Source organism: Notothenia rossii (assembly GCF_949606895.1).
Source record: "Notothenia rossii genome assembly, chromosome: 5".
NCBI classification, from domain to species: Eukaryota; Metazoa; Chordata; class Actinopteri; order Perciformes; family Nototheniidae; genus Notothenia; species Notothenia rossii.
Genome location: NC_136903.1, coordinates 28,488,163 through 28,514,188, shown reverse-complemented (window position 1 = coordinate 28,514,188; position 26,026 = coordinate 28,488,163). Strand labels below are relative to the sequence as shown.

The following is a 26,026-nucleotide window of genomic DNA, read 5'->3' as shown; positions in this document are numbered from 1 at the left end:
ACCGTTTCTTCCTCTCTGCGACGTGCTCCTCATGTGGCGAATTTCAAAAGTGAAAGACGTTTGTCCGTTGGTCCAGCTTTTCAGTGCGTCAACACAGATCTCCGACTCTTTCAAATCTTAATCTTAATAAACGACATGAAATTCTTGGGATTTTTTCTGTAAATTAATATCTGCATATTTTATTTCATTTTAACCATTTAAATTTTTATTTTTTGTGAGAGGTACCGGATCTGCCCAAATAGGTGCCGGAACACAGGGTGGCCAAAATGAAGAGGTGCCGGATCCTGTTCCGGCAGGATCCGGCTCAAATTAACCACTGGTCCCAGGAGGATATATTTGGCGAATTCTTTCAAAAAAGAATAATACTATTAGGATAGCAATTTTTTTTATCATCAATTCCACAAAAGATGTTCCAATCTTGATGTTGACCACGTTAGAAGATGGTAACAGCTATTGGAAACTAACCTTCTCAAAAACTCAAAACTCTAAAACTCCTTCCTGGATTAGAGTTAGGGTAACCCTAACCCTAACCAATTTAGGGGAGACAAATAGTATGTAATGATTATTGAGATATTGGTGCGGTGAAAAAAACAAGGTCTTTAAAAAATTGTAATCGGACCTAAGCAAATAGGGCACACCACCTAATTTAAGAAATTGGTGATTTGGAATAAAGTCCCAGATGTGCCATATTGCTGTAGTTCTTGGCATTATTGCACTAACTTTAAAAAAACATGTCTTCATCCTGAATTTGAATTTTTCGTACTGTTTTCATTGAGAGCATTTTGGTAAACAGTGATAAATCAAATTAATTAATTAAGATTGTCTTCTAACTCACAGAGTAAAAGAATATTCAATATTGATTTTTGTCTTGTCTTTTTTTTCAGGATGTTATACGCAAAGTTTTAAAGAAAAGTCAAAATCTTAAGACACTTTTTTCCAACAAGCCCATTTTTCTGCCTATACAAACCTGTTCTACACCGTCCTTTTAGAAGTGTAGTTATGGTCATTTGTTCTGGAAATGTCATTTTCGAGCCTGAGACCTGAAAAAAAGGCTCAGTGCTTAACAGGTTAATAATACAGTAAAACCCCAAAAGCTATTGCGCGAAAACCATACAGTCAATGGCGAAAAGGAATTATGTTTAAATTAACCATGACGTCATCACGCCAACCGAGAGCGTGCGTCGAACACAGGAAGTTGAATTATCAGCTGATCCTGCTGGCTGTTGTTGATGCCTGAAGTTGCTGTTGTTGGGGCACTGTGTTGCTCTTATCTGCTCCTGACACTGGACACATATTAAACCCGAGAAAGGGACACGGTGGGCATTAAGCATTACCGCCTTACGAGCTTCTAAGTGACAAGGGAAGCGTCTCGCAGCGAGGACTTTGAATTTGCGCACTAGCTGCTGAAGAGCTAGCTTCAAAGCTTGAAGCTCCGGTGAGAGGAAGAAAGAGAGACAGCAGACCGCTCTACGTGCTTTGTTTACGTCGTGCCAGTCTGAACTGCGATATATATTTTTTTCTTTGTCTTGATTGAATGTGGATTTTGTTTCCTCACCTAGACTATTTACATGTATACTTCATTACCAGTAAACTAGTGGCAGCTAGCTCATCAGCTAACGTTAGCCCATAGCGCATATAAACAGTGTTGTTGTCGAGCGCTGATGCTTTCGTAACTGCCCGCCTCTGACAGATAACAACAGCTAACAGTGTCAATATTCAGGCTCTGAGAAAGTGTTGTCGTGCCTCTATTTTCCAGCTGTTTGTCCCTGGATCAGGTGCTGTTTTGGAGACGCAGGGCAGCACGGAAACCGGACAAGTTGATAATAAGAGCTCTTAGCAGATCATTGTGGTTAATGAACACGTCCGTCTTATCTGTTGGTTTATTCCCGACTTCGAGTGGATTGCATTTTTTTTCATCTGCATCGATTTTAAAACCAAGCGGACAAGTAATAGGTTAACTGACAGCTGGCCTTGTTCGTTTTAGGTTGCCTGACAGGTTGCGTAATTTGTTTTGCTACAAGCTGTCAGTATTTCCTGGGTAACTTGTTAAATAGATTATAATTGTTTTAACGTATGCATTTACTACGAGGCTCTGTGGATGTCATTTTAAATATTAAACACACTTATGACTTGTGAGAAAGGGACCACTCTTTACCATATATGTATTAGTTGCTTGATGGTCACATTTAGAACAATTACTCAATAGAGTTATGAATTAGAGTAGACCGATCTTAAACTATTGTGAGACTGTGTTGTGATCAGGGAGAGACAGGCGAGGAAAAAAGGGTCCCTCAGAGGGTCCCATTGTGTCTTGAGGTGAGGTGAGCTGCCCTGCCACTACTTGCCAATGCTGGATCTTGAGGTGGTGCCTGAGAGATCACTAGGAAATGAGCAATGGGAATTCGCCTTAGGTAAGTTTTACAACATAACAGTGATGAAAAGAACAAATGCATCTACAAGCTATCAGTAATGTTGAAAGCCACATTTAATGTGTCTCTTGCATGCTTATGTTACTGTTAACTGTAAACGGCTAAGGCTCCATAAGAAATGGAATTTCTTCATTTCGTTGTTGTGTTTTCAGGGATGCCATTGGCCCAGGCCATCTCTATCCTGCAGAAACACTGCCGCATTATCAAAAATGTCCAGGTGCTATACAGTGAACAGGTAATATTTTTCTTCATTTGTGTTTTCTCTCTCAGACACAAACACACAACAAAGGTTAAATAGCTTGTTTAAGAATCTCATGTTAGGCAGCAGTGTTTATTTAGTTTTGTTTAGGCTGTCCTGTATTGCATTCACGTATTTTATTAAACGTATATCGATATTGGTATTGCTGTGCATTCAGGCTGATAAGATTCAATATGACACACATTTTTGACCTAGTGTAGTGCATTAGTGTTTTATCAAATGAATTACTAAGAATATATGAAGTGGTACTCTTCCGCGTCGGCTATGTTGCACCTCCATGTTTCTACAGTAGCCCAAAACAGAAAAAACAAACAATGATCCTTGAGAGGGCATATCCTGAAGGCCACCTTAGGTTCTATGACACGATTGGAAAGTGTGGGGTGAGCAAAGGGGCATTCAGTTGGTTGCAATCTGCAACTTCAGTGTACTACAAATCCTCCTCAAAAGTAAACAATCCGGAAAAAAATCTCTATTAAAAAAAAAATATAGGCATATTATTTGTATTTATCAGCCTCAAATATCAAATGCATGTCAGGCTATAATTATCCCCCAAGGTTCAATAGCTATTACCTAAGGTCATAAGGGGAAGTTGCTTTTACACTATCATATACCTTTTAGATTAAAGATTGTATCAAGAGCAACTGGAAGTAGTTCATATTAACACGGATGACACCAAATATAAAACACATCAATTACACTTGCATTCATTTATATGAAGCAGTCTATATTTTTGTGTCTTACATTTTGTTTTGTGACTTGTTTCATAGGTTAAGTTGAAAATGAGCTGATTTTGATTCTTTGCCTGTCTGCATATCAGCTAATCTGCTTTTTTGTTTATCTCCCCTTCAGACGCCACTCAGCCATGACCTCATACTGAATTTGACTCAGGATGGGATTAAACTGCTGTTTGATGCCACAAATCAGAGACTCAAGGTGAAAGTTGTTGATTTTAGGACCTTTGAAAAGACACTCAATAAGCTCAGCATCTGTATATGACATGTATTTATTTAAAGTGGACCTATCATGCTATATTTGAATAATATAGTGTAGGACCATACCTGTATAAGGCATATTTATACTTTTTATTTTTCAAAATATCAAACAGATCATGCATTTTAGCCATTCCTCATTTCGCTCAATTTAACACTGTCTTTGCATGGGCTGATTCTGTGAGAACAGCACCATCTACAGGCCTGGCATATGTACTACAGCGTCTCCAGCGCTTTCGAACGGCAATGTCCGTGGCTGTCTCCTCCTGATTGGTGGAGTTGGCCCAATAGCCGTAGCGCCACTTCTGTGACGTCATAGAAGTGTTCAAATCTGGATCAGTCTGTATCAGATCCGTTGCAGCCCCTTTTTAAGAGATTTGTGTATGGAGGAAAATAGAGAGGGTTGTGTTTTCTGACACTTGGTGAGTTCCCTGGAACACCGGGGACACATATTCATGTATAAAAGACGTACAAAAGTGCATTTTGCATGATAGGTCACCTTTAAGGTAACATTAGACAGGAATTTTAGCAGTGATTGAATTGAACTTGGAGTTCCACTGCAGATATGGAGGAGAGGTGGCTGTATTGCTCCGCAATTATTTAGCAGCAGCAGTTGCAAAATCCCACCTTTTTCTAGATAGATGTAAACAGACTTTTTAGGCATTGTTATTGACATCTAAGTAACCATTTTAATTTGTCCACGTTGTAATTTTTTTCATCTTTCTGAATGGCAGGTGATTGAAGTGTACGACCTGAGCAAAGTCAAGCTGAAATATTGGTGAGTACAAATATAAATATACTAATGCAAAATGTATATTGCCTTCTAGTTGCATTTAGAAACGTATAGGAACAATTTCAATCGTCTTAGACTCTCATGTGTTATTGTTATAGGCCTTTATCTACAGGCTCTCATCTATCTAATGGCCATTGTAATCATACACTGTACATTCTAAGTTGCAAAATACATATTTTTTAATTACAAGGCATAGCATCTCATAGTAGAGTAATACAGCTATATAGTTAGAGGCATCCCAGTAATGGAGTCCCCCTGTGTTAATGTGTCTGTATGCAAAAGGTCCATAACTAATGCAGTACATCCTGTATAAGCGTTAATAGATGTAACACAGGCTGTGTGTATTGTGTTTCAGTGGAGTCCATTTCAACTCTCAGGCCATTGCCCCCACAATAGAGCAAATAGACCAGTCATTTGGAGCTACACACCCTGGAGGTACTACAAAGCAAAAACACATTAAAGGATGTCTCACAAACGTGCCTGAATTTTAATGTTATTTAGCTTTTAATTGAATGTTTCCATTTCCATTCCCCTCTGTTCAGTTTACAATGCTGCAGAGCAGTTGTTCCATCTCAACTTTCGAGGCCTGTCCTTCTCCTTCCAACTGGACTCGTGGAATGAAGCTCCAAAATATGAGGTGAGAATCAATGTGCTTGTCAGCCAGTTAAAGAAGGGCAGCCTTGTAGTTGAAATGATTACCCTTCACATGGAACAGTCTGAGGTCATGTTCTATGTTTGCCTTGAGCACGGCTTGATGTTGTTATGTGATGATAACAAAAGATGTGTAACAGAATGATGAAACAAACACAAGAGGATAATTACACTGAACAAAAATATAAATGTAACACTTTTGTTTTTGCTCCCATTTTTCATGAGATGAACTCAAAGATCTAAAAAATGTTCTATATACACAAAATAACCATTTCTCTCAAATATTGTTCACAAATCGAAAAAATCTGATATAGTGAGCACTTCTCCTTTGCCGAGATAATCCATCCCACCTCACAGGTGTGGCATATCAAGATGCTGATTAGACAGCATGATTATTGCACAGGTGTGCCTTAGGCTGGCCACAATAAAAGGCCACTCTGAAACGTGCAGTTTTGCTTTATTGGGGGGGGTCTGAAAACCCTAGGGTTAAACCCTAACATGTCACCCATTGAGCATGTTTGCGATCGGCGTATACAACAGAGTGTTCCATTTCTTGCCAATATCCGGCAACTTCGCACAGCCATTGAAGAGGAGTGGACCAACATTCCACAATCAACAACCTGATCAACTCTATGCGAAGGAGATGTGTTTGCACTGCGTGAGGAAAATGGTGGTCACACCAGATACTGACTGGTTTTCGGACCCCCCCAGACCCCCCCCAATAAAGCAAAAATGCACGTTTCAGAGTGGCCTTTTATTGTGGCCAGCCTAAGGCACACCTGTGCAATAATCATGCTGTCTAATCAGCATCTTGATATGCCACACCTGTGAGGTGGGATGGATTATCTCGGCAAAGGAGAAGTGCTCACTATCACAGATTTCTTCAGATTTGTGAACAATATTTGAGAGAAATGGTTATTTTGTGTGTGTAGAAAATGTTTTAGATCTTTGAGTTCATCTCATGAAAAATGGGAGCAAAAACAAAAGTGTTGCATTTATATTTTTGTTCAGTGTAGATTGTCTTGCTGCTTGTTCACTCCTGAGCACAATAGAGTTGAGCAGGAATGAGTTCTAACACCCAGAAATGGGTTAGCATTTAACATTTGTTGTTCTCAAATGTTTGTAAATGTTTGTGGTCAAATGCCTGAAGAATGGTCTTACGAGAATGTCAAGTTTTCTTAAGCGATATAAAATATGTCACTTGAATGTCCAAAGCTTCTCTGTGTGGCTTAATAAGACTAGTACACATCATCAAGCTAAATATTAGCCGCCTTTTGCTTAGCAGTGGTGATATCCAGTCATGCGAATGTAGTGTAGTTTGTTTATAGCCTACTGTTAGATTTTTACTTCTAGTGATTGCATTTACGCTTTTTGTTTGGGTGAACTCAGGCACCATGATTACATTCTTCAATACAACACTGATACCCAGCAGCTTACATTCAGATTTTCAGCACAAAATGGCTTCACTCAGTGAAGTGTGCCAATTGTATGTTTAAACATACAGAAGTGTCAGATCTTATCCTTTTGTACATTTGTTTTTGGAATGAGGCTTGTACAATTACTCAGTGCTTATACTGCCTGTACTGCACAGCTGTGAGTATCTGGAGTGATGATCCGACTGTGCAGCTGTCGGCTCCATTCTGCAGCTTGCTACTGTGAAAGCACACATCTTGATTGACATATGTATTGCTCCCTAAGTTTACTTTATATCCTATTGACTATGTTTTTGCAGCTTTTCACATCTTTGTGGTTCAGCCATTCTGCTGCTCCAACATATCCGTGATATCATAATAACTCACTGCATTGATTTTTGTTCTCAAACCTTACATCTTCCCTGAGCTGCATGGTGATTTGGTGAAATAAGTTTGTTCAGCCATTTTAAACAACAGCTGGTGCTTTTCTAGGCATCTGTGGCTGTGTGCATGTACAAACATGGTAGTTTCAGCTTTTTGTTTGAATTTTTATCTTTTGTTGCATGTCATTAAAACCCACCTGTAGTTTGTTTCCTGTTTGTTGTGAGTTGGTAAGATGTATGCATTTGAGATGAATTAAAGGTCCCATGTCATGGCCATTTCTACTGATCATAATTCCATTGTTGAGGTCTACTAGAATAGATTTACATTGGTCAATGTTCCAAACTCACAATGGTTTCTCATACAGCATCTCTGTATAGAGAGCCCACTGTGCTCTGATTGGTCAGCTCGCCCACTCTGTTCTGAAGAGTCCACCACCGTTACAGCGGAACATCAGTGATTATGTGGTACAATGGCATTAGTAACCAGAAAAAGACACCAGTAATGACAAACAGATGAGAATGCTGCGTGGGGTCTGGGTGCCATGTTGGCGGGACTTTGCGAGGCTCGCTGCTGCGAGGAGCGGACAGTGTGAGCTGGATTACTGGTGTCGTTTCCTGGTTGCTGCGTGCGGTCTGTGAGACAGCGAGACATCACGAAACTCAGCCTGAGCACCATGGACGCGGCTCCACTAGCACCCCCCACCCCCCAGCGCGTCACAGTTGTGTGTGTGTGTGTGTGTGTGTGTGTGTGTGTGTGTGTGTGTGTGTGTGTGTGTGTGTGTGTGTGTGTGTGTGTGTGTGTGTGTGTGTGTGTGTGTGTGTGTGTGTGTGTGTGTGTGTGTGTGTGTGTGTGTGTGTGTGTGTGTGTGTGTGTGTGTGTGTGTGTGTGTGTGTGTGTGTGTGTGTGTGTGTGTGTGTGTGTGTGTGGACCAGAACCAGAACCAATTGCTCCATCGTTACGTCACTTGGTTCCCGGAAGATAAAAATACAAATATCCAACGAGGCGTTCTGGGGCAGCATAGACAGCTCTTTTCTGTGATAGAGTTTTACTCCCTACAGGGTGTACTTTGAGGGTTTGTGACTCTGCAGACCGTTTACATTCAGAAAAACCTTCATAACACACAAGGGGACGGGTAATAACCGGAAAAGCATGACATGGGACCTTTCAGTGTTTTTAGACAAAACTGATGCATTAGTAAAACAATGGAAAGGTTCATAATGCATCGTGTACAAAAGAACACATTTGGACACCTTTTTGATTGTTAACCCCTAAAATGTAGACTATTCCCAATAATGGAAGACTCCTGTGAACATCTCAAATTGTTCATTTAATCAATTGAATCTCTTTTATGGTGGCTATTGTGTTACTTTAAAATTTTCATTGAACTTAATCAATTATGTTACTCCTATATGTCTTTAATTTTTTCTCAGGGCAAGTAAGCCTTACTTCTTACTATGGATAACATTTTATTTTATTTCTTAAGACCTGCAAGCTTTTATTCAATAATAGAATGACTCATCTGTTGCTTGGTGGTGATGAATGCACTGCAATGTAGTAACCTCTGTTGAGTAACGTGACATTTGATTCGATTGGATACAAAAAATGTTATAAATAATTGTCACTCATCAGAGATAACACTGTGTGGTGTTTAGGTTAGTCAGTGTTATGAGACTTTCACTCCACGCCTTTCTGTAATTGTGTAAATTATATGTCTGTAAACATCTCTTTGTTGTTGTTCACACAAACACAGTATGTACCAGTCCCCTATCACTCCCAGTTGTTTTGCCTTGGCAGCCTAACTTTGCCATGGGTTTGGCCTCCCTGCAGATTCCACACGGGGCCATGGTCAAGAGGATGCACATCTATACTGGCAACAACCTACAAGAAACAAGGTAACACACACACACACTTAAGCCTCTTACACACCGAGCCGATTATCGGTGTCGATAGATGTCAGGCCGTCGATGAGCGTCGCGATTAGTGTCTTTTCGGCCGTGCCGACACCTTCCGCCGGCGATTTGACATGTTGAATCGGGGACCGTTGGCCAAAGAAATCTCTCTGATTGGCTGTTCAGCTTAGCGAATCAGTGCATGAGAAGCGAAATGGAAGTGAGGGACCCAAACAAACAATTAAGAAGGCAAATCTGAGATTTAATTTAACTCCAGCTCTCGACACAGGTTCGGGAAAGCCCCATGAGCTTCTCGCTCTAGAGTGAAAATGGAACGCACACGCTATTTGTTGTTTGTTTATATCACGCAGTCTGTTCTTCTCTCGGTTATCACGCAGTCTGTCTTCCGGTTGTTGCCTCTTTTGAATGACAAATACACACTACCGCCGCCTGCTGGTAAGGAGAGTTATTGCAGCTCACGCATGCGCAGTTCGTACGTGCAACTTGGCCGTCGGCTGAAGTCTTTGCGGTTTGTTCTAGTGCGAAACATGGCCAAGACGCAGGAGACGCGAGGCGACGTGTTCTTAGGTGTTCTTTGGTGTCAGTTTGGTGTGTAAGAGGCTTTACACACACAAACTGTACATCACCTAAAGGACATGCCTCTTATAAAGGGTGCACATACTAGGTTCTCTAACCAGTTTTTGTAAATAGTGATTAGTGACTTTTATATTTATCCATATTGGTCCATAAGCACAATTCTAATCATAACTATCCATTGTTGACAAAGTAAACAAGAGCGTGTGAGATCCTTATATCCCCTTTTAACAGTTTGAAATGTGAAAAAGTGAGAACATTTATTTTTAACAAAAAAATAAAGACTTTCACAAACACACTGTACTCTCTGTCCTCAGAGCTCCGGCAATGCCGTTGGCTTGTTTCCTTGGCAACATCTTTGCGGAGTGTGTGAATGTCCTGAGAGACCGGGCAGGGGCCTTGGGGCTCAAACTCCGCCTTCTCACTGCAGGTAACTGTTTGTCTTTGTACTTTATTTCTTGAAGACAAAGATTTATTATAGATCAACATCTGTCCAAAATGACACACATATTTTCTTTTTCTTGACTTTCCATCACATACCTACCACAATACATAACACTTCTGTGCAACTGGAACTAAACAGAGAAATCTAACCATTATAATATTTAATACCTGGGAGACTGACCTTAAAATATTTATTATCACTTTTAATGTTCTTATCAATTAGCTGTGTTGAAGCACATTGTATAAATGATAGCAAGGGTGTATGAGGTTTATTATTCAAATTTGTATCTTCTCAAATTTTGGGAAGTTCAACCTTAGCACCTCCGCTCCTATGGGTGTGGACAAAACAGAATCTCAGATCCGCAAGGGAGTAAAAAAGATGCCATGGCAAGCATAATATCATCCATTTGCTTATCAGGCTTTCAATCTACAGCGCTGACATTAAATGTTTTGTTTTTACAGTTTTTCATCAGGTTGATCCAAGTTCTAATGCTTTCCATGCGTGGCAAATATATGCACTTTTCCTGGGTTCCCGCACAAAAAATAAACATGAATCAAAATCAATGATGTTGCTGAACTTTGACTCAAGCATTTACCATATACAAATGCAAAATTCTACACACATTTTTAAATTCTCAAGTAATTCATATTTTGCAAATTGGTTAAAATATTTAACTAGCTGTAGTGGATAGTAGTATTTTTACAGCTCTTTTTCCGGTGAACATCACAGCAAAACAAGATAAAAAGTATGGACCATGTATATCTTGACGTAAAGTAAACACAAATTGTGTCCAACTGGCCACCCTCACGGAGACAACCATTTCCCCTGACATGCTGTTTCTTCATCATTTATCTAGAGAATGAATATTTTACTTTCCTGTTTGTTTGTATTGTGTGAATACAGGCTGTGGTCCAGGTGGGATGGCGGATTCTAAAGTGAGGTCGATAGAAAGGCGCATCTACTTTGGAGATTCATGTCAGGATGTACTGGGTGCTCTGGGCTCGCCACATAAAGTCTTCTTCAAGTCTGAGGACAAGGTAGGAATAGTCTGTTCCTTTAAGTGTGCATTTATTGTCATTGTTTGAACTTCTTCACTGTCTTTAATAAAACCTTGCTTGTTTTATCCTGATTTTCATCCTCTGTCAACTCAATATCCACCCTGGGGTTGTGATTTTTTAATCTAAACACCATTTGAGTCTTTTAGCTAGTGACATGCTACATTTTGCAAGAGAGTGTCCACCTTTTACTCAGTTGAATGTGCACGGCAGTTGGCTTCTACATCTTGAATGTGGGATCACAAGAAATCTTGATATACATTAGGATATCTTAAATGAGTTTAAAGGGGACCTATCATGCAAAATAAAAAATGTCATGTCTTTTATACATAAATGTGTCCCCGGTGTGTCAGGGAACTCACAAAGTGTCAGAAAACAAACCCATCTCTCTTTTCCTCCGTACCCAAATCTCTAAAAACAGGGGGTACAATGGAGCTGATCCAGATTTTGATTCTTTTTCAGTTTTAAAAAAAAAAAACTTTATACACAGAATCAGCACTTTAGTAACAGGGTTGAAATGGAGGGATATGAGACATGGCTAGAATAGTTGATCTGTTTGGGATTTTGAGCAAAATACTTCATAGACATGTTTTTTATATATTTGTATAGGAGACCTATGCTAATGCCTAAAAATAGCATGATGGGTGACCTTTAAGGTATAATATGTAACAAAACGCTTCAAAATAAAACTACCATTTTAAATATTTAGTTGAGCTGTGTACTTGCATTATCCCGAATGCTTGAACAGTTTCAAACCAATATTTAATTGAACCTCTACATTTAATCAAGGTAACGGCAACATATCTCTTTTTTACAATACACTTTTTCCTCTAGTTGTTACCTTTTATTTGTTGAAACCAGGCAAGGATTTAAGTCATAAGATGACTTGAGTTTAAGTTATCAGAGAAAAACACTTGGCAAAATGTAGTGGTTTAGTTTGTCTGCTGATTTTTTACGTGAAACCTCTTCATGATGTGTGTGAAGCTGACAATTGAGCGGCCCGACCAAGCAAGGAGGCAGAGGCAGAACGTCCAAAAATATAACCCGGTGTGGGCTTTTATTAACTCAAACATAATTCACAGCCTCAATCCGACTGAACATGTGCACACCGTCACCAACCACAGGGATTTTGCACCAAACTACCAGCCTCCTAACAGACAGGGAAAACAGAGCCTAAATACATACCCACTCTAATCAACCAACAAGACACAGGTGAGGGGGGAGGAGACAACACAGGGCACCAGGTGCACACAATCAGCAACAGACATGGGGGAAGGGGAACACTTTTCAACATAAAACCAGAAAACAGAGACAGACAAACTAAAACACAGACAGATGCACAAACTACATACACTTTGCCACCAATGAAGCTACAGAATCCGTACATTTCCTCATCCCTCTCCCCTGGAAGCACAGTGTCCAGGAAATCCTGGCTTCTCTACAAGATTTCTGCTTCCCCTTCTGCAGCATTGTTTCCTCAGGTGGGTGTGTGAGGTCAGAAAGAAGCTTCCCTTTCTTTCTCTTCGGGGTCTGATTCTTCCTCTTCCGGCGCTCCTGCTGGTTCTGCTGTCTGACGCGCTCTCTCTCCTGATGAACTTTCTCGGCCATTTTCACCCGCTCCTCCTCCGCTAGAAGAGCATCTTCCTCGTCGTTAATTTCCTTTTCCTCTGCCAGTTTCTTCTTAGAGAGCCGGGACTGCAACCTCTCTAGCTGAGCGGGATCCGCCCGGGACCGCTGCAGTTGCATCAGCGTGGCTATCTGCTGCTTCATCTGGATGAGCTTCCTCTCACGCTCCTCCTTCTCCTCCGTGGTGCGCTGCAGGTGACGCTGAAGGCTGCTTTTCACCTTCTCCAGCTTCTTAGCAGCCGCTCGCTCCAGTTCGCTCTTCATCTGGCGGTTATTCTCCTCCAGGATTTTTACCAGTTCCTCCCGCTTAGATGTTTCTTACTCCTTTCTGGCCTTCTGGGCCGTGAGCTCTGCCTGTCGCTGTCTCTGTCTCTCCAGCTCCTCCAGCAGCTGACGCTCCATGATGCGCTCCGCCTCCTCCTTCTGTTGCTTTTGCCGGTCCTGCTCCTGGAGCTCCATGCGGTACTCTTTGATCCGCTGCATCACTTTCATTTCTCTTTGGCTCTGGTCCCCATAACAGACGTTGATGCGGCCAAGCTCCTCAGCCAATCTGCCGTCTTGACTCCGGAGTCTCCGTTCCTCTTTTATCATGGATACCTGCTTCTCCATGTTTCTCAAACGGCACTCCTCCTGCTTCTGATATCGCATGAATGACTTCATCATCTCCTTCAGTTGGTCAATCCTGTCCCCTGGTTTACCAGCCGTGGCCCCCTGGTCAGCTCCAGGCATAGCCACACCGTCATCTGGCTCCTCTCTTTGGTCGCTCTTCTTTCCTCTTGGCATTTTTACCTCCTCACTTGGTCAATCCCACTTCTGACACCAATTGTGAAGCTGACAATTGAGCGGGCCGACCAAACAAGGAGGCAGAGGCAGAACGTCCAAAAATATAACCCGGTGTGCGCATTTATTAACTCAAACATATCATTCACAGCCTCAATCCGGCTGAACATGTGCACACCGTCACCAACCACAGGGATTTTGCACCACACTACCAGCCTCCTAACAGACAGGGAAAACAGAGCCTAAATGCACACCCACTCTAATCAACCAACAAGACATAGGTGAGGGGGGAGGAGACAACACAGGGCACCAGGTGCACACACTCAGCAACAGACATGGGGATAGGGGAACACTTTTCAACATAAAACCAGGAAACAGAGACAGACAATCTAAAACACAGACAGATGCACAAACTACATACACTTTGCCACCAATGAAGCTAATCCGTAACGGAAGCTGAGATCTATGGCCCCAAAGATCACCTCCGTTACACTGTGTTTTTAACATTTGTTTGTGGGACTCGTTTTTATGTTGATTGAGAAATCCCTAGTGGCAGAAAAATTACTCATTGGCTATAAGCTTCCCTTACAAATACATTTTATATTGAAATTTGATTAAGTTCCTATGACGTGTAATCTGTAATTGGTAAACTGTGACTAACCCAACAAGCATTTTCACCCTTATTTAGCATCAGAAATGTTCTTTGTGCTTCAATCTCATTAACAACATTCAAACAGCACTGATGAATGATTTAGTTATTAAGTTGCTGGTTCAGTTCACATTAAACCAGTGGTTCTCAAAGTGGGGGGCGCGCCCCCCCTGGGGGGCGTAGAGGCATACCAGGTGGGGCGCGAGAGACCAGGAGGAAAAATGGTTATAAAAAAAAAAAAAAAAGAATTCATAAATTGAAAAATTATTGATTCGAAAATAATATGATGCAGTACAGTACTATTACGTCTGTGTCTCTGTGTTTCATTAAAGCTCGTGTGTGTGTGTGTGTGTGTGTGTGTGTGTGTGTGTGTGTGTGTGTGTGTGTGTGTGTGTGTGTGTGTGTGTGTGTGTGTGTGTGTGTGTGTGTGTGTGTGTGTGTGTGTGTGTGTGTGTGTGTGTGTGTGTGTGTGTGTGTGTGTGTGTGTGTGTGTGTGTGTGTGTGTGTGTGTGAAAGAGAGAGCGCACCGGTACCGGAGATCGTTGTTGTTAGCTTCTGGTGCTAGCGAGCTACACTAACAGATTTAAGGAGTTTTTTCAACAACAAAGTGGAGAAGAGTCCTCTCCTGAGAGACTCATTGAGCTAAAGGACTCTCTCAGTGGGTCTCAAACGTTTTGGTCACCATTTATGTAAACAATTATTTCCGAGGCACACGTTTATATGATCATTATAGTTATAAAAAAATAAGAGAATAAATGAAAAACAGGTATGAAATACTATATGATAGTAAAAAAGGAATAAAGTTTAAAAGGGTGGTTTGTAAAATATCCAAAGTAAATCTGTTTACAGTTCTGTTTCATATAGGTGTTGAGAGATGAATCCATAGATCTCTTCATTTTGCTCTCAAAGTGCACCAGATTGATGCTTTTAACTTCAATATTTAAAAAAAAATCTTCCCGGGGGAGTATCCCCCCGGACCCCCCTAAGTGAGGTCCACACACCACCTATTAAAAAGCACTTTACCCCTGCTTACACCTATATGCCTTGAGCTGATTATCGAGCCTTCATTGTAACAGTCAATGAAGGCTGTACACTGTGTATTTGCGTGGGGAATGTTGCAGTAGAAAGTTCCACTGTAGCGACCGGTACATTAATGGGAAACCCTAAATGTTTGAGCACCCTCTATGAAACATCAAGCTACCCCACAGCACCCCCAAAATAAATCTCTGGCGCCGCCACTGAGCCTGACTATTTGTGTTGGGGGGGCCCGACTTTTTTTTTTTCTCCAAAGGGGGGGCCTGACAGAAAAAGTTTGAGAACCACTGCATTAAACAGATAAAAAGCCAATTTCAGTTATTGCCAGAAACATGACAAATAAAGGCAACATTTCTCTTTATCTGCTTGACCATAAAAAAGACAATAATAGCATTACTTGACAACATATATCGTCATTTATCATCTATATAATTGTGTTCTTTTTTTATTTTAGATGAAGATCCACTCTCCGTCTCCACACAAGCAGGTTCCTTCCAAATGTAACGACTACTTCTTCAACTACTTCACCCTCGGAGTGGTATGTAAACTCGGCCTTACTCTTGTGTGCATCAGGGTTTCCGCTACGATTTTTTCTTGCCGGTCAAATGTCCGGGCAGAATTTATTTTACCGGACAAATTCGAAACTTACCGGTCATGTTTTGATAATAATAATAATAATTGTGTAGCAGAGTTTCCGTTAGCAGGCAATTACCGGACTAGGACCGGATATGCTGATGTTTAAAACTCAGTTAATGGGAGTCATTTATATATTGCTTCAGTTTATAATCGTAACAGATCAAAAAGTTCAGATTCATTTTTCAATAAATTATGCGCTTCCACAAACAACATAATTATTACATTCAAACAAACTACTTGTAGTAGATAAAGTACATCATTCAAAAGTTTACATTAACTTTGGATAATAACACGGGAGAAACGGATCCTCTCTTTTTCTCTCTCCCTCTCTCTCCTGACAGCCCGTCAGTTTCTCATGCAGCGCGCTAAACAGTGGGCGGGGCTTCAGGTGATCTGATCTCTCTCTCGCGTCAATACTTCACTTGCGTTTATGTCCATATCGATCAGATCCAGCTTTCCTGATCGGCCTTTATAGAGAGCACCGATCAAACTATTAAGAGTGAATATCTGCAGATAATGACCGGCGGCCAATTGATCGAAACATCCCTAGTGTGCATACGTTTGGATACCGAGGCGGCAGAAAGTTTGATATAGTGTATTTCTGGTATATTCATTTTAATCTCACCTTATATAGAATGTGTGTTAAACTTGTGATTTTTGCCTTGAGTGACTTATGCCTTGCAGATACCAAGAAGAGGCCCCTTGAGTCTCTGTTAATTATCAATAGTCCTTGCAATTAACAGGGGAATTCCCAGAGACATTTTCCTCAGATAATACAGTTAAATTCTTGTTAGTTAATGATGCACATCCTGCAGGCCTTGAGAATTGGGTCACACAGTAAACGAGACAAAGGTCCTTTTTAACTTATCAATAAAATATATTCATTCCTAGTAAGTTGACTTCAAGGTGAAAATAAGTTCACAGAAGCCCTTAGGCTACAAGAACGATTAACTTCTGTTAAGGGTGAAAATGCGTGTGCGTGAAAGACGTTTAGGGAAGAAGTCTGTCTATTGCAGTAAATATATGTGATTATTGCTGAACCATATCTGTGTTGGTGTTTTATTTGATTTCTCTGTTTATTCTTTCATGTGTGGGTACTAAATTGCTGCAAACATTGTGGAGAAATTAGCTTAAACATGTTTTATTACTCTGTATGAAGAGAGAGCAGTTCTGCATGGCAGGAGACTAGAAGAGCTGGGGGAGGAGACATTCTCCATTAGATACAGCATGTGAAAATATCAGGGAAGTCTATATATCTTGAAATATATGTGTGTTTGATTACTTTGTATCAATAATAGCAATATGTGTAACAAGAAGCTGGAAATAGGAGAAGTGAAACTTTGTATTTGTATGTATTCATGATCTTTGTGAGTGAGACTCATTTACACCCAGAGGGGATATTCTTGTGTAGATAACAGCTCAAGTGGCTGGAAAGGCTGCAGGACAAATGAGTGTGTGTACTCTATACTGGGCCTGTGTAAAGTTTGACTATTTGAAAAGCATCTCTAGGACTGCATGAGAGCAAAGGTAATGTTTTCCTCGTTATTATTTGATATGAAGGTAATTTACATGTATTACGTATATTTAGCCAACTATAACAACTATATCTTAAAACATATTTTTAACTTGTGTGTGGTAACCTGAGGGGGGAAGGTGGCCACAGACAGAGAACCATAGGGGAATGTGTGTGTGCTGGCTGCAAGATGTGAGATAAGATAATCATACTTGTTATATGGAGCAGGTTCGTGCTGGACACCGAAGGTGTCTGTTCTTCATCAAACTGAAGAGACACTTTTGTTTTCCGGGTCTCCTAGCTGGCTCGCGCTGATTGGGTACGACAGGCCATGTGTGGGTCTCTTCCAATGGGAGACCCCTCTGGGGGAAGCATGCACACACCTCCTCCTATGTTTTTAGTATGATAGCCTGTGTTTTCTCTAAGTTCGGCCTCTTCTTCTTCATGCTGTCCAAGGGGTAAGACCTCTCCCAGCGAGAGGAACTAGAGCCGGAGTAATCCGGATTACTTTGTGATTGAGGTTGTATTTGTGTTGTATATTTTACCATTAAAGCAGATTATTGTTTAACCCTTATCATGGTTGCTTTGAATTCTTCCTCTGTTAATCTGACCCATTCAGAAAGGAACGCGCGGAGCAGAGGTTCTGCTCCAACAATACTTAAGTGGTTGTGTTTTAATAAGTGGTTGTATTTCTTGTTTTTTCTTGTTTAAGAACTCATCCACTTTAACTTGAGTTAGTCACCGTTTGATTTCAAGCCAGAATAAATTTTTTAAGAAGCCTGGATGAAGTTTGGGACGAAAAAAGGTTGTGTTGTTGATTTACTTTAGAATTGTTTAAAATGTTGAACACTCGGCTCGTCCATAGTAATGTACTTTTTGCGAAGTGCAAACATGGTTGTGGAGACGCAGTGAAGTATGTTACTGCTGAAGATGTTTATAAGAGGATGAATACATGCTAATAAAAAGACTAGAAAAGCATTTAATTTAATTCATGATCTTAAAAAAACAAAACAAAAAACACCTACAATGTTTCTTAATTGCATGTGGCATGAAATAAGTCTAACATGTGTTTTACGCTTGAGGATCCCTATCGGTAATATACTTCTGCAAGCTAATAGGAAATGTACATCAGCCAAAAATGTGCAACACTATTTTTTCAGTATCAACATTTACATATCTGTTATTTCCTGCAGTGATATTCTATATTCTAGTTATTTTTTTAGATTGTTTTCAGTCACATTATACTGAAATATCCTGTCAGTTGGTAAAGCTTGAGCCTCTGCTCAGTGACCAGCTGGTAATAATGAATGTGAGTGGGGGCGTAGTCCAGCTTCCACTCGCCCCGCTGCTGTTTGCAGTAGATAGGACTGTAATGTGCTGGTCTTGCCAAACATGTGGCAAAGAGGCATTATTAAAGATTGGGTTTTCTGTTTTCTTTTTTTCAGGATATCCTGTTTGACTCTACAACTCACCTGGTTAAGAAGTTTGTCCTTCATACCAACTTCCCCGGACATTACAACTTCAATATGTAAATATCTCTCTGTCTAGCTACATGATTCTGTGTGTCTGTTTTTTCGTTGTGATTCCTCTACATTTGCTGCATAAAGATGCAACATTCCGGACGTATTCAACGTTAATTCATTGTAAATCACAATAATAAAATGGAAATATAGTGGTTATATGCACTGGCTTTATTTACCATTTGAACTAAACCATAGGCTTTACTATATTATAAACTAACATAATCCATTCAAGGGATAATTTAAATATATTATTTGTCAAATACATACATTGTGAAAGGTATTTGGAAAATGTTAGCCTCTACTGTGGTCTGCGAGCAAACCTAGAATATAAAGTGATAAACTGATTTATGTTTTTATATATATATATATATATATATACAGTGGGGCAAAACATTTTTTAGTCAGCCACCAATTGTGCAAGTTCTCCCACTTAAAAAGATGAGAGAGGCCTGTAATTTTCATCCTAGGTATACCTCAACTATGAGAGACAAAATGAGAAAAAAAAATCCAGAAAATCACATTGTCTGATTTTTAAAGAATTTATTTGCAAATTATGGTGGAAAATAAGTATTTGGTCAATAACAAAAGTTCATCTCAATACTTTGTTATATACCCTTTGTTGGCAATGACAGAGGTCAAACGTTTTCTGTAAGTCTTTACAAGGTTTTCACACACTGTTGCTGGTATTTTGGCCCATTCCTCCTTGCAGATCTCCTCTAGAGCAGTGATGTTTTGGGGCTGTCGCTGGGCAACACAGACTTTCAACTCCCTCCAAAGATTTTCTATGGGGTTGAGATCTGGAGACTGGCTAGGCCACTCCAAGACCTTGAAATGCTTCTTACGAAGCCACTCCTTCGTTGCCCGGGCGGTGTGTTTGGGATCATTGTCATGCTGAAAGACCCAGCCACGTTTCATCTTCAATGCCCTTGCTGATGGAAGGAGGTTGTCACTTAAAATCTCACGATACATGGCCCCATTCATTCTTTCCTTTACACGGATCAGTCGTCCTGGTCCCTTTGCAGAAAAACAGCCCCAAAGCATGATGTTTCCACCCCCATGTTTCACAGTAGGTATGGTGTTCTTTGGATGCAACTCAGCATCCTTTCTCCTCCAAACACGTCTAGTTGAGTTTTTACCAAAAAGTTCTATTTTCGTTTCATCTGACCATATGACATTCTCCCAATCCTCTTCTGGATCATCTAAATGCTCTCTAGCAAACTTCAGACGGGCCTGGGAATTTACTGGCTTAAGCAGGGGGACACATCTGACACTGCAGGATTTGAGTCCCTGGTGGCGTAGTTTGTTACTGATGGTAGCCTTTGTTACTTTGGTCCCAGCTCTCTGCAGGTCATTGACTAGGTCCCCCCGTGTGGTTCTGGGATTTTTGTTCACCGTTCTTGTGATCATTTTGACCCCACGGGGTGAGATCTTGCGTGGAGCCCCAGATCGAGGGAGATTATCAGTGGTCTTGTATGTCTTCCATTTTCTAATAATTGCTCCCACAGTTGATTTCTTCACACCAAGCTGCTTACCTATTGCAGATTCAGTCTTCCCAGCCTGGTGCAGGTCTACAATTTTGTTTCTGGTGTCCTTTGACAGCTCTTTGGTCTTGGCCATAGTGGAGTTTGGAGTTTGACTGTTTGAGGTTGTGGACAGGTGTATTTATACTGATAACGAGTTCAAACAGGTGCCATTAATACAGTTAACAAGTGGAGGACAGAGGAGACTCTTAAAGAAGAAGTTACAGGTCTGTGAGAGCCAGAAATCTTGTTTGTAGGTGACCAAATACTTATTTTACCGAGGAATATATACCAATTCATTCATTAAAAATCCTACACTGTGATTTCCTGGATTGTTTCCCCCCATTCTGTCTCTCATAGTTGAAGTCAGCGTTTCCGCCAGGGGGCCGTCTTGCTGTCATTTGACGCCCTTATTCAGCTCGGGACGCCCTGAACTCGAGCCGAGGGCGTCCAAAAATATTAATAATTTGAGAGAAGATCGAGAGTTTTTATCGGTTGAAATGACGAAAAGGAAAAAGGACATCCTGCTGTTGGAGGGGCAAAGGAGTCTGGTGGGATTATTTTCGGAGTATTAAAGATCGTTTCCCCGACATCGAAGGTGCCTGCTACAGGACAAAACGGAACGTGCGTGATTTGGACGCGATAAGCGGGGGGGTTTTAGTGGAGCACGCGCGTGAGCTGCGAGCACCGGAGCCTCGCAGCGGCGAAACTGAGGCCCATTCCCAAACCGCCCCCAACACCCTACCCCTCCGTTTGCACATTCACGCGGAGGGTCCGCCATATTGAGGGCTGTTCCAAAGCAACGAGTGTGGAGCGGTGTGGAGGGGGAGTGGGCTATCAAGCCCTCAAACAGCGAGTCTGCAGCTGTGCTGACTTGAGACCGGTCTCTACCTGACCGGAGTCACGCTGTGTGTGTCCGTCAGGAAACACGCTGTTTACAAGTAGTTCCAGCAAACATCCACTGATAAACTGCGATGTTAACAACCTCATGATAACCTCATATGTTTTTAACTTTGGATCATACTTGTGTTTAGTCTAGAAAAAGGTAAATGTGTGCATTTTATTATAAAGTTGTGTATATTTACAGACTGTTGCAAAAACTAAGAAGCTTATAAACATCAGGTTTAAAACTAAAAGAGCTTTGAAACACAATGAAAGATGTTTGGAGTTTTATTTGAGTTATTCATTTAAACTTTTTGTCAAAGAGATGCTGATTTGAAACCATCGTTACATACAGTTACGGCATTTCCTGTTTCTGTCGGAGAGAGGGGAGTCCGTCCCAAAGCTTGCCGCTGTATTTACTCCCTCCATCTGACAGGAGGGAGCCTCGTTGAGCTGCGAGTGTGGCTACAGACGGAGTTCACTCCGTCACGGAGGGGTAGGGTCGAGGGATTGGTTTGGGATTGGGCCTAAGGCTCCATGATAAACTGGTAACATGAAGAGCCGTTTGGGAGCCGAAAGAGCCGGCGTTTTAAGAGAGCCGAGCCAAATGATCCGGCTCACTAATGTAAAAATACAGTATCTATAAGGGACCCCCCCCTATTTCACTATGAATGCAGATGGTTGAGATTCTGGAAAAATGATTGGTAGATACAATAGAACATGTACAGAAACATTGCAGCCTCATGCTGCATCATCTACATTATCTACACACAGGGCTCATACTATTAGCATTTGTTTCTCAACTTTTACCCTTTACACCGTATCATTGATTGAATTTTCTATGCGTATAATTATGTTTTCTCTTTCCTCACAGCTATCATCGATGTGACTTTAAGATTCCTCTAGTGATTAAGAAAGGTGAGACCCTTATCAGTCATGTATCTCAAAGAATGATTCCAGCGTGATGTCGATTTTTGATCTATTGCTGCTTTCTCTGTTCTTTGTGTCTCTCCACTCCTGAAGGAGCTGATTCCCAGACAGAGGACTGCATCTTAACCACCTACAACAAGGTGAGTTATAGACAGAGTTTATAGCACTGTTACATTTAGCCAGAGGCCGTTGCTTTGTTGCAAATGAACAAGGTGGCGCAGCACTGTGGTGGGGCTGTAATGATCGGACATAGTCGCTTCTCCTGGAGTCTTCAAAGAGTTCAGCTTTCTAATTTAGACTGTGGTTTTTCTTCAATCTCTTCTCCGTATTGCCATTGTTTGATATCCATAAAAGTCTGATATTATGAAAGACTTTTTGATTCTGTTTCCTCCAATGTTACTTCCGAGGAAGACATATCATTGCAGTCATATGAAATGACTTTTATCCACTTAACACATTAAAAAAATGGACTCACTTTAGCTTGATGCAAATTCATATGGTCCTATATGATCTTTTAGTTTAGAGAAAAACGCATTTGTTCTTTACTTCAGAGATAATGTGATGATCAACCATGTTTTTATACTTCGTACACAGAGGCCTAGCTACAGTACTATCACCTGGAAGCTAATACAAACTACAAAGTAGTTGTTGTTGACAAATATTGTTGTACAGGTCTTGTGATCTTGTGATGCATGGCAGTGGATAAAACAAGCCTTTTTGTGTACACTGCCACAAAATGTGTCTCTTGAATATTCTGCTAAGTGTGGTTTGAGGCAGCAGTGGCTCAGTCTGTAGGGAGTTGTTCTTGGAACTGAAGGGTCGAAGACCGGTTCACGTCCCGATTGGACCAACAAAAAAAAAGAATGGAGTGAGCTGGTTGCTGGAGAGGTGAAAATATACCTCGTATTTACCCAGTTCACCTCCAAGGCCACTTCCGAGGTGCCCTTGAGCAAGGCACCTAACCTCGAAACTACCGCCGGGTACTGGCGTCAGCATGTTGTGTGTGTGCATGTATCCTCTTTGTTTGTGCGTATGTCCTCCCCTGTGTGTGTAAACCTGTATGGGATTAATAAAGTATGTCTTCTTCTTCTTCCCCTATCAGTGGGACCAGATCCAGGAACTGCTCGGGCACCCAATGGAAAAACCCGTAGTGCTCCACAGGTACGATCATATGCTCTTGAATCTGGTCACATTGCACCATTGCTTCTTTAAATGTGTCCCACTTACATCTAAGATAATTTTAAAGTTACAACTTAGATGTTGTTTAAGGCTTTGGCAGTCTGGGGGCTTTAGGTAACTTGAAAGTGGTACTCTTTCAAATCTGTATGCAAACTGTCTCTGAAATAATGACATGTTTGTGTTTGGCAGGTCCTCATCCGCTAATAACACAAACCCCTTCGGCTCTACATTCTGCTTCGGACTGCAGAGGATGATCTTTGAGGTCAGAACACACATCTCTTTGGACTTAGCTAATGTTTCAATGTGTATAAAAGGCCTGATGCAAACAGCAGTACACTTAAAATGATTGTTTACCTTATTCAGAATATGTGATTCAGTCCATTCTAACATTCTCTTTCTGTATTCCTCTCTCGCAGGTGATGCAGAATAACCACATAGCATCAGTGACCCTATACGGAGCTCCACGGACTAAAGCTCGACCTGAGACCAGTAGTAGTTCCCACTGAACAAGAAACCAGAACCACATCCCATTCTGGCCTGTCCTGAAATCTCTTACCTCTGCTGACTGAACCTCTAACCCAGAGCCAGATTCTTAACCAAGCAGACCCAACCCAGAGCAACAAAGCATTTCATACCCAGCTCAGATGCTACTCATGAACAGAAAATCAACCAGAACCTAGAACGTCTAAAATCCTGGAGGGTCCTACTTTCTCTTCCAATCAGACACATCCAGTCGGCACAGTCTACTCAACCCAGACTATCTAGGATCTAGCTGCATGGTCGCAGTGCTGGACCACTGATGCATTGAAATGAAACTGATGAAAATAGGTTTTGGTTTGAATATCCCTGTGGTGCTACAAATTGGTGAAGAAATCTGTAGATCTCAAGTAGAGCTCTCCTGTTTCCATCCAGCGAATGAGTTTGCCCAGGACCGCAGAAGAAGAGTTTATCCCGACTGAAGATTGGATGGCATGCAAAGGGCAGTCTGTGTATGACATAACCTCCATAACATTGTGGCGAGATGACCTGCATTCAATTATCATCTGCAACAAATCTCTATGGAAACTGCTCTGGCCAAAGTCTTGAAATAAACGTGAGCTTGACCCACTGAACTGAAACATCAACACTGCCAGCTTCAACGAGTACCACCTGTCTTCCTACCGAGACTTCACAACCAGGCTTGGCCGGCTCCATCACCACCCTCAACGCATCTAAAACCATTTGCATCAGAAGCTGCAGATCACTGTAACCAAAAAAACAGAAAAAAACAACCATAAAATGAGAGGAAGAGGAGAACCAAACACACTCAGGGGTGTGGAGAGACATGTGGCCCAGAACACGCCCACAACAGATGTGAAGCCTCTAGAAGCAGAACCATCCAAACATCAGCGTCATCGTTTCCCTCATCCAATGTCCTACGTACTGTTCCTCCAGCTGTCTTCAGTGGTGCCCACACACACACACACACACACACACACACACACACACACACACACACACACACACACACACACACACACACACACACACACACACACACACACACACGCGCACACGCACACATATAGTCTTGTCTGTCTCCTTGCTCCAACACTCACATGAATGGGAATCTGCTTGTGTAACGCTGTTGTTTATTTCAAATTGACATTTCAACACATAGTATTTCAGTCCCTTCACCACTATACGTGTGTATTTCTAACACATAAGAGCTGGTTTATCTTTTTTAGCCTTTTGAGCACAAATACGGAGACATGCAGGCATGGCACGAGATTTTGCATGAACTTGCTTTTGAATGAGAGGACGTATTATAAGCACAACTGGCAACCTGTTTGTTGAGTTTTTATGATCCTGCACGTTGTTAGGGGTAAAGACAAATATATTTCCATTTCCCCCGCTTCAATTATTCACACCACAACCATTTTCTTTGTAGTTTTTAAATTTGTATTTGCACCAACACACGCCGTATTACTTGATTGGTTGATTTGGCCATTTCCTCAGAGACTGTTAGTGGAGACATTAGGAGAGGTGTGTGTGTGTGTGTGTGTGTGTGTGTGTGTGTGTGTGTGTGTGTGTGTGTGTGTGTGTGTGTGTGTGTGTGTGTGTGTGTGTGTGTGTGTGTGTGTGTGTGTGTGTGTGTGTGTGTGTGTGTGTGTGTGTGTGTGTGTGTGTGTGTGTGTGTGTGTGTGTGTGTGTGTGTGTGTGTGTGTGTGTGTGTGTGTGTGTGTGTGTGTGTAAGATCCTCTCATGCAGTTATTTACTTTTTGTTGCTCTCCTCCCTCTTTCTTCATTTCTACATCCACACACTGCAATTCATCCCTCAGCAATTGTTTCCCTGTTGAATTGCCAAATGCTACAGCCAAAGAAGTTTCAGGAAGATTTCAATTGCTGACATTTTCACTTTAGTCTCGTCCTAAGGAGAGAGTCTCCTTTCTCTTGTGTCAAAACTGCATCCGCCTCTAAATTCAGTTCCTGGTGTCTGTTACGGCTGACAATAATTACAAGGGATGTAAATAACTGACTCATGTATCTGTGTGTTTTGAGACCAGATCAGCCTGTCTCATCTGGATTCATTTACAGCCAGACACATTTACAATATGAACAACTATAACTTGTGTATTGTTGTAATTGTTTTCAGAGAGCTGTGATTTAAAGATCCCCGTTATTTCTCTGTGAATTTAATACATGGGAACCCATTCAGGAAATTGGAAAGAACATCAGTCATTCTGTCATCATAACATTTGTTTCCCTGCCAATGTCTGAATTAAAAAAATGTTTTAATCGTAAGCATTTGAAATAAACTGTGTATTAGTTTGAATACACACGTTCTCTTTTCTTGTCCATTCATACAAAGAA

General features: G+C 41.2%; 1 protein-coding gene across 3 annotated transcripts; it reads left to right on the top strand.

Moving 5' to 3' along the window:
* Positions 1–1,172: 1,172 nt before the first annotated feature.
* On the top strand, positions 1,173–25,992 carry phaf1 (phagosome assembly factor 1). Of its 3 annotated transcripts, XM_079682391.1 has the most exons (17): positions 1,173–1,435; positions 2,263–2,411; positions 2,582–2,664; positions 3,538–3,621; positions 4,412–4,455; positions 4,826–4,905; positions 5,013–5,107; positions 8,712–8,809; positions 9,718–9,830; positions 10,749–10,882; positions 15,445–15,528; positions 18,585–18,667; positions 21,939–21,982; positions 22,088–22,134; positions 23,097–23,155; positions 23,363–23,435; positions 23,590–25,992. In XM_079682391.1, exons 2-17 carry the CDS (start codon positions 2,348–2,350, stop codon positions 23,677–23,679), a joined length of 1,275 nt encoding a protein of 424 aa, XP_079538517.1. In that variant the 5' UTR covers positions 1,173–1,435; positions 2,263–2,347; the 3' UTR covers positions 23,680–25,992. The 3 variants fall into 3 exon arrangements, with proteins under 3 accessions (XP_079538517.1, XP_079538516.1, XP_079538518.1); XM_079682390.1 differs by having other exon boundaries at positions 1,173–2,411; XM_079682392.1 differs by having other exon boundaries at positions 1,174–2,411; positions 8,745–8,809.
* Positions 25,993–26,026: the final 34 nt, after the last annotated feature.